Source organism: Molossus molossus, unplaced genomic scaffold, assembly GCF_014108415.1.
Source record: "Molossus molossus isolate mMolMol1 unplaced genomic scaffold, mMolMol1.p scaffold_m16_p_9, whole genome shotgun sequence".
NCBI lineage: Eukaryota > Metazoa > Chordata > Mammalia > Chiroptera > Molossidae > Molossus > Molossus molossus.
Window position 1 is genome coordinate 104,364,310 of NW_023425403.1, and position 18,894 is coordinate 104,383,203.

General features: G+C 47.1%; 1 protein-coding gene across 1 annotated transcript in view; it reads left to right on the plus strand.

Annotated features, from left to right (window-relative positions):
• Nucleotides 1-682, plus strand: part of KL (klotho) — a 45,878-nt gene extending 45,196 nt beyond the window's left edge. The window contains exon 5 of the mRNA XM_036250230.1: nucleotides 345-682. Coding sequence (XP_036106123.1) covers nucleotides 345-682 — 338 coding nt within the window. The remainder of the gene's footprint in view (nucleotides 1-344) is intronic.
• Nucleotides 683-18,894: the final 18,212 nt, after the last annotated feature.

The window sequence follows — 18,894 nt, forward strand, 5'->3', positions numbered from 1 at the left end:
GAAGTTTTATTAAATGGTGTTGAAAATTTCCCCGAGGCACCAAGGCCACGTGAAGGTAAAGTGCTGTGTGCAAGCCCTGGCCGGTTGGCTCGGCGGTTAGAGCGTCGGCCCGGACCAGAGTCCCCGGTTCGGTTCCGCGGAGGGCACGGAGCTGGGTTGCAGTTTGTCCCGGCCCTGGTTGGGTCATGTGGCCACCACTCGATGTGTCTCTCTCACATCCATGTTTCTCTCTCCCTCCCTCCCTCTCTATCTGAAGATAAATGCAAAAGTGTCCTGGGTGAGGATAAAAGAAGTCTTGTGTGCAAAATATTTTAGTAACTGTTCGCCTGTTTTTTGTTTTCCAGCTTACATACTGGACGGGGTCAACCTCCGCGGCTACTTTGTGTATTCATTTACCGACCGCACAGCTCCGAGGTTTGGCCTCTACCGTCACGCTGCCGGTCAGTGGGAGCCCAAACCGTCCGTGAAGCATTACCGGAGAATGATCGACAGCAACGGCTTCCCGGGCCCCGGAGCCCTGGGCAGAGTCTGTCCGGAAGAACTCGCCCTGTGCACTGAGTGTAGCTTCTTCCACACCCGAAAGATGTTACTAGCTTTCCTAGCTTTCCTCCTCTTTGCTTTTATTATTTCGCTTTCTCTTATTTTTTACTACTCTAAGAAAGGCAGGAGACATTATAAATAGCTCTGAACATTTTTCTGTTCACCTATTTTGAAATAATTACGCACACATGAATTGTTAACCATTTGCAGTTGTCAGTGTTGTGAAGCTATAGATTTCATATGTCTGATTTCTACAAAACTTTTCTGTGACATATGACAGATTTTCAAATAAGCACAGGTGATTGTAAAATATTGAACAATGTGAATAGTGCCTGGATTTGTTTCTTTTTGAGGGTGATAAAAAACAGACAGGGCCATCATTTCTACAACATCGTGTAACGAAAGCATGAGAAATGGGAACCATTCTGCAACATTTCTACAGAAATGTAATGACAAGATTAGGGTATTGTTTATCTGTGCCCCTTCCTAAATATAATGTTTACTTACAGTAATAATTGTAAGTGTTAGAATACAAAGTTAGTCCCAAGTAACCATCTCACAACTGCCACGATATGCCTGGTGGGCTCTGTTAACCAAGTCTCCCTTGGAAGAGAAGATGACAGAATGGAGGAGAGATGGCAAAGGCTCTAGGATGAAATGGTTAGCAGTGTTTCTGTTAGGTGCTGCCAAAGTTAATTTGCATACCTGGTTAATGATATACTTAGCAGGGCAAATGACATTTTTATGTGACTTTCAAGGTGTTCTCTAAACCCTGGGTCCTTGAAGGCTTTGTGTCCTTGGGCCTTGTAGAGGGTCTGCTCATAGGGAACCTTCACTGAATGTGTGCAGAAAAGTAAACATGACTCACGAGATGCTGGGGTCTTCAGGAAGCACAGAGCGAGTGGGAGTGCATTACGCTGCAGGAGCTCTAGGAGGAGGTAAGGAATAAAAAGTACGCATGATGAGCAACATTATGATTAATTTGATTATAAACCCTTTCATGTTAGAACAGATGTTGGAATGAATGAGGTGACCTTTCTTGAGGGAATAAGAACAAAATAACAACTCATCCTGTGAAGAATGACTTCACTTTCTGCTCTTTAGAATCTGCCATAATTTCTCTGAGTTGAGTTTTAAATGTTCTTAATAGATTCAAAGGCATCTAATCTGATAGCACTGGAAAATTTTCTTTTGTGATTGCTGAGGTCCAGGTTATTAATTTTTGCTGCTACTTCTGTGGAACTAGCTTTGAACTAGTTTTGCTTTGAATTTTCACACTGAAATATGCTGCTGATTTCCAGAAAATGTCAGGTCTTGCCCTCCGAGGCCCCTACACAAGTCTTGCTAATTTTCAGACAGGGAAATCTATTACACTACAGCTGTAGATGATCTTAATGCTTTTTATAGATGAGCCAACACCGTGTCAGGCAAGATGAACCGACACGGGCTCAGGAATGGCTAATGTTGCTGGCAGAGCACGGCAGTGGGTAAGACACACTGTACTGCATTATGTATCATCTTCAGAGGCGGTGTGATTTTTTGCCATGAAAGATAAGCTTTTGGGTTAATCTTTTAAAGATTGGACTCATTAAAACTGGAAACTAGAGAATCATAGTTTATTTTATGTATATATTTTTCTGATTATAAGAGTAATATATATTCATTGTAAAAAAATTTTTAAGACACAAACTATATGTAAAAAATGTTACCTGTAATGTCACCACTCTAAGGTAGCCACTATCTATGTATTTTATTTTACCTAGAGTCAGATCATAGTTTAAATTGTTATGTATCTTTGTTAATTTTTATTGTGTGCATTTCCTTTGTCATTTATCTTCAAAAGCATACTATTTTTAATGGTCATAGAGTAATTCCACTATATAACTTTATCACAACTATTTAACCATTCCCATTTCTTAGACTCGTTTCTTGTTAATTTCTGTTAGATACTGAATGCAATTTTTAAATGATCTTCTTGCTACAATAATTCTTTTGAGTGTGCAGAGAAGCCATTCTGTTCCTTAATGAAGGTGATAATAAACTGGCCACAGCTTCGCCTTCTTTCATAACCGTGTGCTGGTTGCTAGACGCGTTTCCCTGACAAAGTTTTGCTTTGAACTGTGATGCGGGCGGTGAGGAGGTGGGTGTTACAGCAGAGGGAGCAACCTGAGCTGGGGGGAGGGTGCCCCAGGCTGGTCTTGGGGCCCAGCTGAGAGAATTTCAGACACTGAGAAAGCAGGGGAAGAGGAGGAAGTGACCAGCAGGCGCCAACGTCCTGAGAGAAACGACATTTCAGAAACAGAAGCTAGGTTATAGGGCTAACTTTGAGTCCCCACAGGCCTTGGGGGAGGCTGGTGGCTCACTGGCAGCCTGACAGGGGAGGGCACCTGGTCAATCAGTCCAGGGCACACGCATTCCTTAGCAGATTCTCAGAGCACTGCTCTCCCTCCAGGGATGCTCTCCCTCCAGGGGTGCTCTCCACCCGGGGGTGCTCTCCCTCCAGGGGTGCTCTCCCTCCAGGGGTGCTCTCCACCCGGGGATGCTCTCCCTCCAGGGATGCTCTCCCTCCAGGGATGCTCTCCACCCGGGGATGCTCTCCCTCCAGGGGTGCTCTCCCTCCAGGGGTGCTCTCCACCCGGGGATGCTCTCCCTCCGGGGATGCTCTCCCCCCGGGGATGCTCTCCCTCCAGGGGTGCTCTCTCTCCAGGGGTGCTCTCCCCCCAGGGATGCTCTCCCTCTGGGGGTGCTCTCCACCCGGGGGTGCTCTCGCTCCAGGGAAGCTCTCCCCCCAGGGATGCTCTCCCCCCAGGGATGCTCTCCCTCCGGGGGTGCTCTCCCCCTGGGAATGCTCTCCCTCTGGGGATGCTCTCCCCCTGGGAATGCTCTCCCTCCAGGGGTGCTCTCTCTCCAGGGGTGCTCTCCCCCCAGGGATGCTCTCCCTCTGGGGGTGCTCTCCACCCGGGGGTGCTCTCGCTCCAGGGAAGCTCTCCCCCCAGGGATGCTCTCCCCCCAGGGATGCTCTCCCTCCGGGGGTGCTCTCCCCCTGGGAATGCTCTCCCTCCGGGGGTGCTCTCCCTCCGGGGGTCTCTCCACCCGGGGGTGCTCTCCCTCCGGGGGTCTCTCCACCCGGGGGTGCTCTCCCCCCAGGAATGCTCTCCCCCCAGGGATGCTCTCCCCCCAGGGATGCTCTCCCTCCAGGGGTGCTCTCCCCCTGGGGATGCTCTCCCTCTGGGGACGCACTCCACCCGGGGGTGCTCTCCCTCCGGGGATGCTCTCCCTCCGGGGGTGCTCTCCCTCCGGGGGTGCTCTCCCCCCTGGGAATGCTCTCCCTTCAGGGGTGCTCTCCCTCCGGGGGTGCTCTCCACCCGGGGGTGCTCTCCCCCCAGGAATGCTCTCCCTCCGGGGGTGCTCTCCACCCGGGGGTGCTCTCCACCCGGGGGTGCTCTCCCTCCGGGGATGTTCTCCCTCCGGGGGTGCTCTCCCTCCGGGGGTGCTCTCCCTCTGGGGATGCTCTCCACCTGGGGGTGCTCTCCACCCTGGGATGCTCTCCACCCTGGGATGCTCTCCACCCTGGGATGCTCTCCACCCAGGGATGCTCTCCATCCAGGGATGCTGGACTTTGCACCACTCCGTACACAGGGGTGGGCAAAGGGAGGGTTACAGCTGTGAGGGACATTCTTTCGAGTTACAGATAACTGCAAACCCACTTTTGCCCATTACACACACACACACACACACACACACACGTTTATAAACATATATACACATATACATATATATACACACACACATATATTTATAAATATATATATCACACACATACAGACCAGTCCTCTGAAGCTCGCACATCTCTTAGTGAAAGGGTTAGTAACGTTTCAAAGGGTAAAGGTAAAAGCTCACAAAAGGCGGAAACTGTGAAAAATACGTTGTTTGCATGACCTTTGCTCAGCCTTCTGCCTAGTGAGGATTATCGGATTATCTGTAAGACCTGACTCACCCAGCAGATGCAGCACGAGATAGCAGACCAGTCCAGCCGCAGAGTGGACAGTGGCCCAGGCAGAGGACGTCAGCAGGGACTGCCGGAAGCTAGCAGAGTACATGACCTGCACCCCAACTGTTATTCGAGGCTGAACCTTCTCGGCTCGGCCCGCCTGCACCCAGCTCACGTGATGAAGCTGTTCTGCCCTACCTTGGCCTTCGCTGTGGGTGTGATCTCACGCCGGCTCGGACCTCTTACTCGGTAACTGTGGGGCCAGGCGTCCAGGGGCACCGAGTGATGAGCTGTGGCCCCAGGCCCCTCGGGCTGCCGTCTGCCACATCTGCTCGTGCCCTGCATCCACAGCCCTGCCCTGAACCCGGTGGGCCCTTGCACTTAGGCCCAGCTCGTTCCGCCTCGGTCCAAGGACTGGGTTCCAGACTCATTAAGGACACTTTTCATTTCATTTTCTCCTATCTTCCGCAGACAATACTAGATCTACGGATGCCGCAGAAGCGAACAGGGCTCTCCCACAGAAACATGAACTTTGCAGTAATCACGTAAAAGGGATAAAAAAGCACAGAAGAAATAAAGTTTAAACTGCACTGTATTGTCCCTAAACATCCAAATTATTGTAGTTTCAACAGGCAATCAACATAAAGGGTTACGGTTTTGCACACTTCTCTGGGCACCAAGCTGCGAGGCCCGGTGTGTCTCACAAGCGCCGTGCGTCTGGCGCTCAGCTGGGCGGGCTGCACGGGGGTCCAGAGGCCACACAGGGAGCCCAGCGGCCACACAGGGAGCCCAGCGGCCACACGGGGGGCCCAGCGGCCACACGGGGAGCCCAGCGGCCACACAGGGGTCCAGAGGCCACACAGGGAGCCCAGCGGCCACACGGGGAGCCCAGCGGCCACACGGGGAGCCCAGCGGCCACACGGGGGCCCAGCGGCCACACGGGCCCCTGGCTGCTGCGGCTGTGCAGGCCTGTAGACAGAGCCCGTTTGCAAAGGAGCTGACAGCTTACAGACCGGACCTTTGTCAAGTTCTCCTAAGCTCTGGAATCCACGGAAATAATGGGCATGTGACTTTTCAATGAAGCCTAACTATTGATTGAAACATATTTTAAGAACATCTATGTGAACAAAAGCGTTTTTGCAATTCTAAATATTAATTCAGGGGGTGAGATGAAACCGCTTTTTTTTCCCACACAGTCTACAATTCAGTCTTTTCTCTAATTCAAATTGCTCTTCTCCAAATCAATAGAGCGACTGTATTGTTCCATAGCATTGTGATTCCATACCTCCTGGGAACGGCGCTGCTGAAAACGTCTGCTTGGAAGAAAGATGTAAGTTTTGGGTGATAAGGACCAACCCTGACCCGAGGCCTTGGTTCTAGAGAGAAAGGAGAGGCCATGTCTTTTTTGTTTTCTTTGTTTCTTTACTTAGCCCAGTGTCTTTAAATAAATATTGTTCAATAAATGTTGATTAGTTGAATAAATGCAGAAATGAGTGATGGGATAAATTAATGAGCAGAATTAGCTCACTGACATCACCTTTGTTCAGAGATTGATTGAATAGGGACCAACCGTGAAGAATCGGCAGCTGCTCTGTGCTCGACCCACGCACCCAGGTCCTGGGTGCTCAGAGGGAGGGATGTGCCTTGAACGTGAGGACCTTTGACAGCCTGTCCTAGGTGGGGAGGCAGCAAAGCCGCAGTCCCGTCAGCACCTCTGGCCTAATCACTGACAAGACTGTCACTTTTTCTTCATTACTGACACTGTCTCTCAACCCAAACTTGCTGTTTGCAAGACTTGGTATTGGGGTCTGTTCTTACCTGCAAATAGAAGCAAGGAACCGTCACGTAGAAGGAGCCCCTTTACACCATCTAAGTGCTTACAATTCCTGGAACCCTTTGCTCTTTGCTCTGACCTAACCCTTCCATTTTTGTATCCATTAAATGCTGTTGGAGCTTGTTTGACGTGGTGCATTTCCTGGAATAGTTTTGTTTTGTGCATTTGTGGTAAATACCCCTTGTTTGAGATCAAGGAGAACAAGGTCAAGAAAAGCCACAGGGAGCCTTCAGCGAGGGGGAGGCCACCGATGACTGACAGGGCAGGTAAGGGGCGCGTTCCCGTTTCACACGTGGCCTCTGCACGCCGGGGAAGGTGTGGTGACCGGCCCTGCAGCCCCCCTTTGTGACCCAATAGGTTAGAGAAGAAAAAGAAAATTCAATCTACGTGCTAATGGAGTTAGAAAAGCACAGGGAAAGAGTCAGCAAGACCTACAGTCGAAAGGGCGCTGAGCCTCGGCTTCATGGTTGAAACAGGAGGACTGTCCGTCGTAGCAGAGCTGGGCTCAGCGAGCACTCACTCGGTAGAGCGCCTGCCCTGCACATAGTTCTCTAGGCTGGTGCCACTTATTCTTAATACGCGTGTTTTTGTTAACTGGATATTCACAGCCCAGTAACACGAACGCCAAGGACTTACAGTCGGTCTGATTCACCTGGCACCACCGCAGTTATTTCATCATCACGTGGAATATGCGTCTTCAGAGAATACCCTCGGTAAATCAAAGCTAAAAAGTCAGTCCCACCCTGGCCAGTTTGGCTCAGCAGTCAGAGCTGATGCCTGCAGATGCACTGAAGGGTCGCAGGTTCGACTTCCGGTCAAGGGCGCACACCTGGGTTGCAGCTTCGATCCCGGCTCCAGCCGTGCTGGAGGCAACCGATTGATGTGACTCTGTCACATCGATGTTTCTCTCTCTCCTTCTCTCCTTCCCTTCTACTCCCTCTAAAATCGATGGAAAAATATCCCTGAGTGAGGATTAACAACAACAAAAAAAGTCAATCCCAGTAGTCACTTAATAATACTAGATTATTTTCTTGGATCAAATTTCACAAATGGTGGATCGATTGACTCCTGAAATTAATTTGGCAGAAGATCCGTCTACATCAGTATGTTGGAACAGCTTCTCTTTTTAAACAAACTAACAACACAGATAATATAGGAAATGTGTATATTTGTTATCCAGTTGGTAAATATTTGAAGTCCCATTAGCTACCTTTTTCTGTGATTCAAAATCTCTGGTGGAGTTTCTGATTTTGGTTATGATCTTTAAATATGCTTATTTTATGGTAAAACTAATTAATTTTAAAAGATTTTATTTATTTTATATAAACTATTTGCAACAGAAACATTACCCCTTAATAATTGCTGGAATGGACCGACAATTCTTCTCTTTTGAATCTCAATTAGCTTGTAAAGTTCACTTTCTTTTCAATATTATAGCATTTGTTGTCTAATTATGGCCTTAAGCATAAATGTTGTGTAAGGCATTTCAGCCTGTTTGGTCTCCAACTGCATGTGAGTCAAAGCTTTGGCTAGTTTAGTTCCAAGAGATTGGACTGCAAGTGCCACACTGCTTCAAGGCCATGCTGCTTCCTGTGGGACATGAGGTTTTATAACTGTTTCCTATGTAAATTTGGGGTCTTATGAGGCTCTGGTTAGTAGCCCAAAGGCTTCAAAATATAACGTTGCAATCAACAAGGGCAGTCCTGGTCAGCCACCGAGCAGTGAAACCAAAAAGTAATTAGAGAAAGATAACAGGTCAGGTGGAAACATTCCATTAGTAAAAGACTGAGATATACGACCCCTATGTTCATGGCAGCACTGTTCACAGTGGCCCAGACATGGAGACAGCGAGTGTCCTTCCACAGAGGACTGGAGAGAGATGTGCTACAGACACACGATGGAATACAGCTCAGCCATGAGAAAAGATGAAATACTGCCACTTACGACATCACGGACGGATCTTGAGAATATTATGCTAAGCGAAATAAGCTAGCCAGAAAAAACTCAGAGCCTATGATTTCACTTGTATGTGGGATATAAAACTGAAACACATAGACACAGACAACAGTGTGGTGGCCAGAGGAAAGGGGATGGGGATGGTAAAGGGGACAAATATGTGGTGAAGGAAGATGATTTGACACTGGGTGGTGGGCACACAATGCACTACACAGACTGTGTATCATAGGAATGTACACTTGAAACCTGTATGACCCTATTCACCAGTGTCACCCAATACATTTAAGAAGTTTAAAAAAGACTAAAATGAAAAATGAGAGTTTTTAAAATCATTTTTTATTTTTCAATTACAGTTGACATACAATTTTATATCAGTCTTAGGTGTACACCCTAGTGATTAGACATTATAGAACTTATTAAATGATCATCTCAAAAAATCTCATACCCATCTGACACCATACATAGTTATTAGAATATTGTTGACTATATTCCCTATGCTGCACTATGCATCCCCATGACTACACTATAACTACTGATTTGTACTTCTAAATCCCTTCACCTTTTTCATCCATCACCTCCAACACCCCTCCCATTAAAATGTTCTTGATATCTATGAGTCTGTTTCTATTCTGCTTATTTATTTTTATTTCAGATTCAATTATTGATAGATATGTATTTATTGTCATTTTATTGTTCATATTTTTTATCTTTTTCTTCTTAAAGAAGACCCATAAACATTTCATGTAATACTGGTTTGGTGGTGATGAACTCTTTTAGCTTTTTCTCGTCTGGGAAGAACTACAACCAAGATTACCCGGAAAAGCCATCACTTAGAATTGAAGGTCAGGAAGCACGTAAATCTTTTCAGCGCTAGGACTCTGCTGCTGCTGTGATCAGGTGCCTCGGCAGTGTGGCTACTGAGTCCTGGCCCAGGTTGGCACAGTGAGGGCCATTGGTCCGACGGTGCAAGGCGCACTGGTGGTCATGGGTTGCTGGGCCCTAGCGGCTCCCTGCTGCCTCCTCCCCGAGAGGACCCAGAGGATCTACCACAATGGCAGGGCCTTTGAGCCCAGAGCAGGGAGAAGCACCCGGCCAAGCAGCGCCTAGTGGGGCTGGCTGCTCGCCGTCCACAGCGCTGACACGTCTGCCCTAAGTTTCCACACTGCTGCGCCGTTGCCCATCCACACTCACACTCTCTCTCACACGTGCTCACACTTTCACACACTCACCCTTGCTCTGGTCCTGCCTGTCACCATGTTCGATTCTCAATTAAAAAATGAACAAGATTTTACCCCAAATTGATATAATTCTGAAATGTCCTTATTTTCTCTGTGCTTGTCATGGGCCTCGCCATCCACCAAAGCAAACACAGTGAGCTTTGCTAGAGCTACAGAGTCCCAGCCTGGTGGGGACACAGCTGCAGTGTCTCCCTGGAGAGGAAGTGAGCCAGACACTGTGGGAAAGGCTTGCAGGATGGGGGTGGGTATGCATGGAGCAGGGCCCCTGGATCTGGGGGTCCCGGGGTACACTTTGCAAGTACGGATGACCATGCCTTTTCCTCACGGTCCCCACTTTCGGAGGTGCCCTTGGGGAGGTGGCTGCAGCACCCTGTTTGGCCACAGGCTCTCCTGAGTGATTCCAGCAGAGCATTCATTGAGAAACGGGGGGACGTGGAAGAACCCAGCCAAGGTCAGATTCCGCAGACGCAAGATGGGCAAGATGGAAGGACACAGGTGACTGAGCCAGAAGCAAGAGGTGAAGCCCTTTCAGATTGTACCCGCAGGGCTGTGTTGAAGGAGCAACAACGCCGCTGAAGGTGATGATGCCACAGGTGTCGGTCCAGGTACAGGGAGGGGCACTGACGGAGGCTGGAAAGGCTGAGAACGGGTTCAGGGCTTCTGGGGCAGGCCCGGCGGAGGAGGGAGGGAAGCCAAGGACTGAGATGAAGACTGTTCAGGCCAGAACATTTCTAAGACGGGAACCGCGGCAGGTGAACGGGGGTGGCGCTGGGCAGCAAGGATCAAGCCCGCTCCTGAGCGCGAGGGAGAGTTCGAGAAGGACTGAACTCTGACAGCGTGCAGGCAGCTCCAGCCAGACCGGGACCTTCTGAGTCCCAGTTCTCTCAAATTTACGTTATAGTCTGAAGCAAAACCCACCGAGCCTTACTGTTTTTGTCTGTAAAGAGAGGGAGTTAACCAAGAACGGCAGGTTTCAACCTTGGTTTCACATTAGAATCAGGTGGGAGCTTTCAGAAATCTTCAGACCAATTAAATCAGATTGTCTGTGGGTGGCATCCAGGCACTGGTACTTAAAGCTCCCAGGCGATCACAATGAGAGGCTAAAACTGAGACCTGGTGATCTAAATTGGCGCCTCTCCACCTTCCCCGTGCACAGGAATCAGCTGGAGATCCTGGTGAATGCATTTCGGAGTCCGACTGCCTAGGAGTGCCAAGGTGCCGTTGTTCTGTGGACCACATTCTGAGTAGGAAGGGGCCAAGGGTCCTTCCTCTGTGCTGCTTGAAGGATGGATATCGTTTGTACTAGTAGGGATACCATGAGATAGGAAAGAATTACTAGCCTCTTTCTACTGGATGGTACAAAAAGCCGGAACAAACCAAAGTAGTGTCATGGATGGTGAACGGGTACCAGTTGAATCTGTTATAATCATAATTTTAAGAAGCAATTTCTAATATGTTCTCACCTTAAGTGCATAATGATTTTTATTTTTTTTCTTTATTGATTGTAGAAAGGGAAAGGGAGAAAGAGATAGAAACATTGATGAGAGAGAATTTTGATTGGCCGCCTCCTGCATGCCCTCCTCTGGGGATCGGCCCACAACCTGGGCATGTGCCCTGACAGGGAATCGAACTGGCGACCTCTTGGTGCAGGGTCGACGCTCAACCACTGAGCCACACCAGCCAGGCTGCATAATAATTTTTAAAAAGAACTTCTAGATCTAAATAATTATATATTTTAAAATAAAAAATAATTTAATATGAAAAGTTATGAGAAAAACAGGACACATTTTCTCCTCCATCGTCAACATTTTGGAAGAGTAATACTGAACCAAGAGCCTGAGGATACAAACATCCCATAAACCCCCACATCTTGCAGTGAGTTTTGTTCAATACAAAATGATAAGAACAGTTTCATGTTGGTTATAACTGCATAAAATTATGCATGTATCTATTGATGACACAGATACGATATCAACTGTGAGGTATAAAACGTTCAAGTTTAGTGAAACTTTTTCTATCATTAAGAATATATCTGAAATACGGACCGAATGAAGAGAACATGAACCTAGCCTGAAGGGGGGTTGCTGGCTTGGGCAGTGTGAGTCTGAAAAGCAGCGTAGGTCTAGAGAGAACGTGTCAAGGCCTGTCACAGGCCAGCTCTCCACTGGGGGCGCTGTGAGGCCGGTTTGTTTGCCATCAGTTCGCAGTGCTTGGTGCGCGCGTCTACAAGTGGTTCGTAACATCACGTCCCCGGGTGATTATTTCCTTTAACTGTGTTAATGTCAGATGAGAAAACACTTCTGTCACAGCATTACCCCGATTCAGCTATTCTCATCTGGCTCTCCCTCACAATGAATACGCTCCTAGCACCTTCCGAGAGGTGGCATAATTTCTTCCTTACATTTTGGTAGAAGTCATCAGTGAACCCATTTGGGCCTGGTTCTGTCTGTTTTGGAAGATTATTGAATATGGCCTGGCTGGTGCGCTCAGTGGATGGAGCATCGTCCGTGGACTGAGAGGCCTGGTCAATTCCGCCAGGGCACAGGCCTGGGCTGTGGGCTCCGTCCCCAGTAGGGGACGTGCAGGATGCAGCTGATGGATGTTTCTCTTTCTCTCTCCCTTCCTCTCTGTCTAAAAAATCAATAAAGACGTAAAGAAAAGATGATTGATTATTGATTCCATTTTTAAAATAGATATAAACCTATTCATATTGTCTATTTCTTCAATGTGAGTTTTGTCAACTTGTGTCTTTTGAAAAATTGGTCAATTTTATTTAAATAATCAAATTTATGGGCATAGAATTCACAGTATTCCTTTATTATCCTTTTAATGTCCTTGAGACATGCAGTGATATCCCTCAGACGCCATTTGATTCGGTTCACTTTTCTCAGTTCACCTTTTTTGTTGTATCCTCAGCCGAGGACATTTTTCCATTTTTTGTTCAGATAGATTGGGAGGGAGAGAGAGGAAGAGAGAGAGAGAGAGGAAGAGAGAGAGAAACATCGATGTGAAAGGGACACATCGAGTGGCTGCCACCCACACAACCTACCAGGGACAAACCGCAGCCGAGGTACGTGCCCTTAGCGGGAACTGAACCGGGTCTCTCTGGACCGCAGGCCGACGCTCTAACCGCTGAGCCAAACCAGCCAGGGCTCAGTTCACTTTTAATGGGTGTCCTTGCTTCCTCTGGTTGGCTGGTGTTTGCTCTCCAATGGTCTCAGGCCCGGTCATCCGCAAGCTCGCCCAACATGGGAGTTGCACCTACTACACCTGTCGAAACCTGCACGGTTGTCTCTCTCGTCCACAGATTGTAATGTGTAACTCAGGGACCTCAATTGTTTTGTAATTCCCCAAAGTGCGTATTAATTGCTCAATAAACATTTCTTATATAAAAACTGCTTAATGAAAAGAGGTAGACACTTATTACAGGTGGTTCATTAAAAAGAGTTAACTGTTTTTTCAGTTATGAAGCTCAGTTAGACTCTATTACTTGGAGTTTTGCCAGTCAGACTTCTGTTTAATAATATTTATGTTGATAATTAGTGTTTATAGTAATTACCCCAAGGCTGTACCAAATCTTGAACTGCCTTCTCTGTCATTAAAAAGAAGATCATATTAAGATGTTTGTTTCTGGTTAACAGATTCATTATATGTATCATCATGGATTATTCATTTTAAAAGAATTGAAATATAATGAAAATTACAATAATATCACACTGAACATTAATCTTCATTTGATGATTAGTTCATTCAACAGATAATTAGCTCACACTTCATATGTGCAAGTTCGTAGTGTTACTAAGTGGGACAGTCTGCTCTAGTCAATTCATGTATATTTGAAATGCCTTGTGCATCAATTGTGCTAGAATATGGTTTGCTGTAATTGACATACAGTGTGATATCTAATCAATTTTTTTAATAAACATTGAGTAAAATATGACTCTTTAAAATGGTATATTTTATGGAGCAATTACTAAAACATTACCTCCGAAGCAAGTCTAGAGATTGAATCCAGTTCTTGACTATTCCCTCAGGGCGAGGGCCGGGCAGGCTGGCTGCTCCACCCACCGTGTCTTGGGTTCGTGCTTCTGGACCTGCAGGGAGGGTGTGGCCCGCTCTTTCCCCGCGTCCGCTCAGTCCAGGACAGACACACTGCCGGAAATGTCGGTCCTGACTACATGCTTTAAGTGGTGGTGCTCAAGCCTGCTTGCACATGGGAGTCACCTGGGGAGTTTGAAAACAACTGATGCCTGGTCCCAGCTGGGGATTCTCCGAGTCGGTCTGGGATGCTGCCTTGCTCTCTGTCAGTGCCCCGCTGCCATGGATGGGCCTCACCCGGGCGGCCCTGGTCCCTCGGGTCTGGGAACCTCCTCCTTTATCCCGTAGCCCAGGGGAGGCAGTGGTTTCCTGTTCTGGCTACTGTCTGAGTCTCCTCACCATCCCTGCTGGGTTCTCAACTCTCCCATTGCCCCTGTGACCCGCCCTCTGCTGTAAAATCTCCAAGTTCCTCTTTTCCTCGCTCGGTTCTCATCAGACCTGCCTAAGACCTCTGGCGGCGAAGGCGGTGACGGTGAGTGACGCAGTGGTGGGTGTCCCGGGGCAGCCCACCCAGTGCCAGCTGGGAGGGTGGATGAGGCTCGGACCGTGGAAATGGGAGTGGGGGGGGGGGACACAGATTGGTGACCATTTCCAGAGGTCACTCATTTAGCAGAGATACCGGCGTGTATTCTACAACACAAATCTCATGGGAGAATTTAATGAAATTTTCTAACTTTACTGTTTTCTTTCTTGTTCAACTTCCTTGTAATAGGTCACACATTTTATAAAGTCTATCAAGGAAGAAATCAATGTTTTACATGATTTCTAGCTGTTGGTATGTAGGTTTGGTTCATTAACCCCGATTCACCATTTGGTCCATACTAGTAAAGCTGAAGAGACCTAAGTGTGAATTTCTTTTTAAATGTGGAATTCTTTTTACCAAACATGCTATTAACGTACGCTTTCAATTCATGATCCAACTTAAGGTCGGTTTAAAAAACCTCATCCCAGTTAAAAAAAATCAGCTTCAAAGATGCCTGTTCTTCGTCCTGTGTGTGTCACCGGGGCTGCTCTGTTCTGTATCGCTTAGTGGTGTCAGCCGCTGGAGCTCATGGACAGCCCGTGTAAACAGGAGGAAGCGAGCCCAGGAATCAGACGAAAGCCGTGTGCGCTTGTTGACTGTATACGCTGACACCCAGGCCTGCTGTCTTTCCAGTAAGTACCAGGCTGATCATACGCAGGCCCCGTCTTTTCCTCACACCCACACTCACGCTCACGCTCACGCCACACCCTCAGCTGCGCCTGCAGCAGCCTTCCCCACGTGTGCTTTCTGTGTGGCCTCACGGAACTGGGTCCTTTGTACACACCTTCGGAAGGCACCAGTGGACAGCCTCTGCATTTTACACACAAAGCACTGCTAGTCGAAGTAGCACTTTTGTCTTAGGAACACCACTGCTATAAGCTAAGACAGCGAGCCCCGTTATGGAAACTTACATAATAATAAGGAACGTCTGTCAAGCCCCACCTTTAGAAGTATGCTATGTGTCCGTTTAATGGACGAGAAAACTAAGGCTTACAAATCTCACAGAGAGCGCGGAGGTGGAGGCAGGATTGAGAGGGAAGCATTACTCCGGACGCAGCCTGCATCACGCACCGACGGGGTTCGTGTCCGCGGTTCCATAGCTTCTCTGTGCCGGAGCTAATTAGTCCTGGGAAAATCAGGGGCCCAGAAAACCCCGCCACTAATTTTGGTCACCAGTGACTATTTAGAGTTAGGTTCACGTTTGTTTCCTGGAAAGGTAGCCAAATGATTTACAAGGAGCAGAGAGACCGTTGCTGGCTTACAAAGCTACATAAAGCCTAGGAGAGATTGTAAAAGGCAGATTTATAAGGCAAATTACTTACTAGACTGGCAATAAAAAGTGCACTAAACACTCCAATCCAAACCACTATTGGGTGGCAAACCAGAAATTACCACTGCTATGTGCTTGGGCACCTGGCAGGACCAGTAGTTACACAGGGCATGGCTAGAGAAGGGCCCTGCCCTTGGTTTCACGTTCTGCTGTGACCATATTGAAGTTCTGAACACAATTGTGTTTGCAAGATGTGCTCTGTGGTGCCGCTGGACCAGGGCAGCTCACGCAGAAGTTGGTGGAGGTGTGCCAGTCCGCAGCTGGTACAAGGCTGGCTGGGCCCAGCAGCCCACCCGCGGAGCAGCAGGCCCAGACCTCACACCCAGGGCAGGTCAGGATTCCTGAGGGGACGGCCAGGACAGAATCTGGGTCCAGGTGGTGGCCAATTACATTTTATAAATTTACATTTCAAGTTATTTCAGACTCACATGAAACCCATAGTTACGGAGAGCTAAATCCGTTAGCAAAATTATTTTGTGACAATCATCAGTTTTAGATGTAATGAAATGTATAGTTTGATATAATTTATCAAAAATTTATCCCAATATAATATCCCTTCAAAATCCCAATGTTGTCACAGAGTATAAAATGTAAAATACCTCCCTGGCCGGTTCGGCTCAGCGGTTAGAGCGTCGGCCTGCGGTCCTGAGAGACCCGGGTTCGGTTCCCGCTAAGGGCATGTACTTCGGTTACAGTTTGTCCCCGGCCCTGGTTGGTCATGCGGGTGGCAGCCACTCGATGTGTCCCTTCACTCTCTCTCCCTTCCTCTCTCTCCCTCCCACTCTATCTGTACAAAAAAAAAAAAAAATTAAAAAAAATTAAAATAAATTTCCTCTGTTAAAAAATAAATAAATAAATAAAATAAAATGTAAAATACCCTTAATAGCTCCAGTGACAGTTGTACACACAGAAAGATTCTTCTCAAAATTAAAAACTATCAAAAAGTTTTTGTAATCTTGCATTTTTAAGAGCAACCAATATTGCTTTAAATTATTAAAAATAAAAGCATGCTAGGATCACAAAAATGGCGGCGGAGTGAACGGAGCTACACAGACCGTCTCCCAGGACCAAACTGGAATTACAACTATAACAGAGACAAATCGACGGGAAAAAGCAACAGAAAAGCAGCTTGGAGGACCATACAACAAGGGACACGGACTCCATCCCGGTAGGCTTGCGAAGGCGCGAGACGGGGCTGGGAGCCCACGGTCCGCAGCTCGGCAGCGGCCTCAGCTGGGAGCAGCGCCCTCGGGTCACACTCCCAGGCGGCCCCACAGCGCAGCCGGGACAGAGGCTGAAACAGCCACAGCCACTCACCTTGGGCTCCGGCGGAGAGAGGGCGGACTGGACTGGAGCTGTGTCGGGACACTCAGGGTTTGGAGGGCGCTCAGAGCTTTTGCTGAGTTGCAGCCACGCAGGACGGTGGCCACATTGCTCCTTCCCAGGGCTCTGAGAGAGGCAGCAGCCCCTCCCTCGGAGATCCAACCCCACCCTGTGGGCCATTGAAGTGCTAATTGAGGCTCACTAACAACCAGCATCTGCCCCACCCTCGTGAAAGCCCCTTGGCTGAGCACCAGAGGGAGTTTTTCAATCAACTGACAACCCAAAACTCTTCAAGTAACCTAGACTGCTAGCCTCCAGGCAAAAAGCTAGAGGATAACAGTACGTTTCCTGGGCTGGCAACTTTAACCAGGAAAGTAAGACTTGAGAGTGGTGTTCAACGCGGGTCCTCCCTCGCTCATCTAAACACAGGAGAGGGAGCCACAAACAGCAGAACACCAACACCCACAGGGAGAACTTGACAGGCTCCAAAGCCCACAGTGATAGCCAAAATGGTGAAACACAGAAACACAAGCCAAATGAAAGAGCAAGAGACCTCCACTGAAGATGAGATAAATGTGGAGCAATTAGGCATGTGAACAGAGCTAGAATTCAGAGCCATGATCTTGAGGAAGCTGAACAGCATGAGTAAGGACATAGAGACACTGAAAATAAGCCAATTGGAAATTAAAAACCAACAAGAAGAGATAAAAAATGACATATCAGAAATGAAAAACACATTGGAAGGTTTAAAAAGCAGAGTAGAGGAAGCTGAGGACCGGATCAGTGAATTAGAAGACAGGGTAGAAAAAATCAACCAATCAGAAAAACAAAAGGAAAAAACTATTAAAAAATAGGAAGACAGCTTAAGAGAACTGTGGGACAACTGGAAACGAAATAATATTCGCATCATAGGAGTCCCTGAAGAAGAAGAAAATGAGCAAGGGATAGAGAATATATTCAAAAAAATAGTGACAGAAAACTTCCCTAATTTGGTGAAGGAAGAAGGCATTCAAGTTCAAGAAGCACAGAGAGTCCCAAGTAAGAAGAAACCAAACAGGCCCACACCAAGACACATAGTAATTAAAATGCCACAAATTAAAGACAAAGAAAGAATCCTAAAAGCAGCAAGAGATAAGCAACAGGTTACCTACAAAGGGAACCCCATAAGGCTCTCAGCTGACTTCTCACAAGAAACACTACAGGCCAGAAGGGAATGGCATGAGGTAATCAAGGTCATGAAAAACAAGAATCTGAATCCAAGACTACTCTACCCAGCAAGGCTATCATTCAAAATAGAAGGTCAAATAAAGAGCTTCCCAGACAAAAAAAGGCTAAGGGAATACATTAGCACCAAACCAGCACTGCAAGAAATGTTAAAAGGACTGCTGTAATTAGCAGTAGAAATGGGAAGAAAAATAGAACCACACTAAACAAAAATGGCAATAAATAAGTACATATCAATAATCACCTTAAATGTAAATGGATTGAATGCTCCCATAAAAAGACACAGAGTAGCTGATTGGATAAGAAAGCATGACTCATCTATATGTTGTTTACAAGAGACCCACCTCTCAACAAAAGACTCACATAGGTTGAAAGTGAAGGGAATGGAAAAAAATTTTCCAAGCAAATGGAAAGCAAAAAAAAGCTGGGGTAGCAATTCTCATATCTGATAAAACAGATTTCAAAATGAAGACCATAACTAGAGACAAAGAAGGCCACTATATAATATTGAAAGGATCTATCCAACAGGAAGATATAACCTTGATAAACACATATGCACCCAATATAGGAGCACCAAAATATATTAAAAATCTTCTGGAGGACTTCCAAGGAGAAATCGACAACAATACAATCATAGCAGGGGACTTCAACACCCCATTGACAGCACTAGATAGATCCTCTAGGCAAAAAATTAGCAAGGAAACAGAGACTCTAAATGAAGCACTAGACCAAATGGATTTAATAGATATCTACAGAGAATTACACCCCAAAACTACAGAATACACGTTCTTCTCAAGTGCACATGGGACATTCTCAAAGATAGACCACATGATAGGA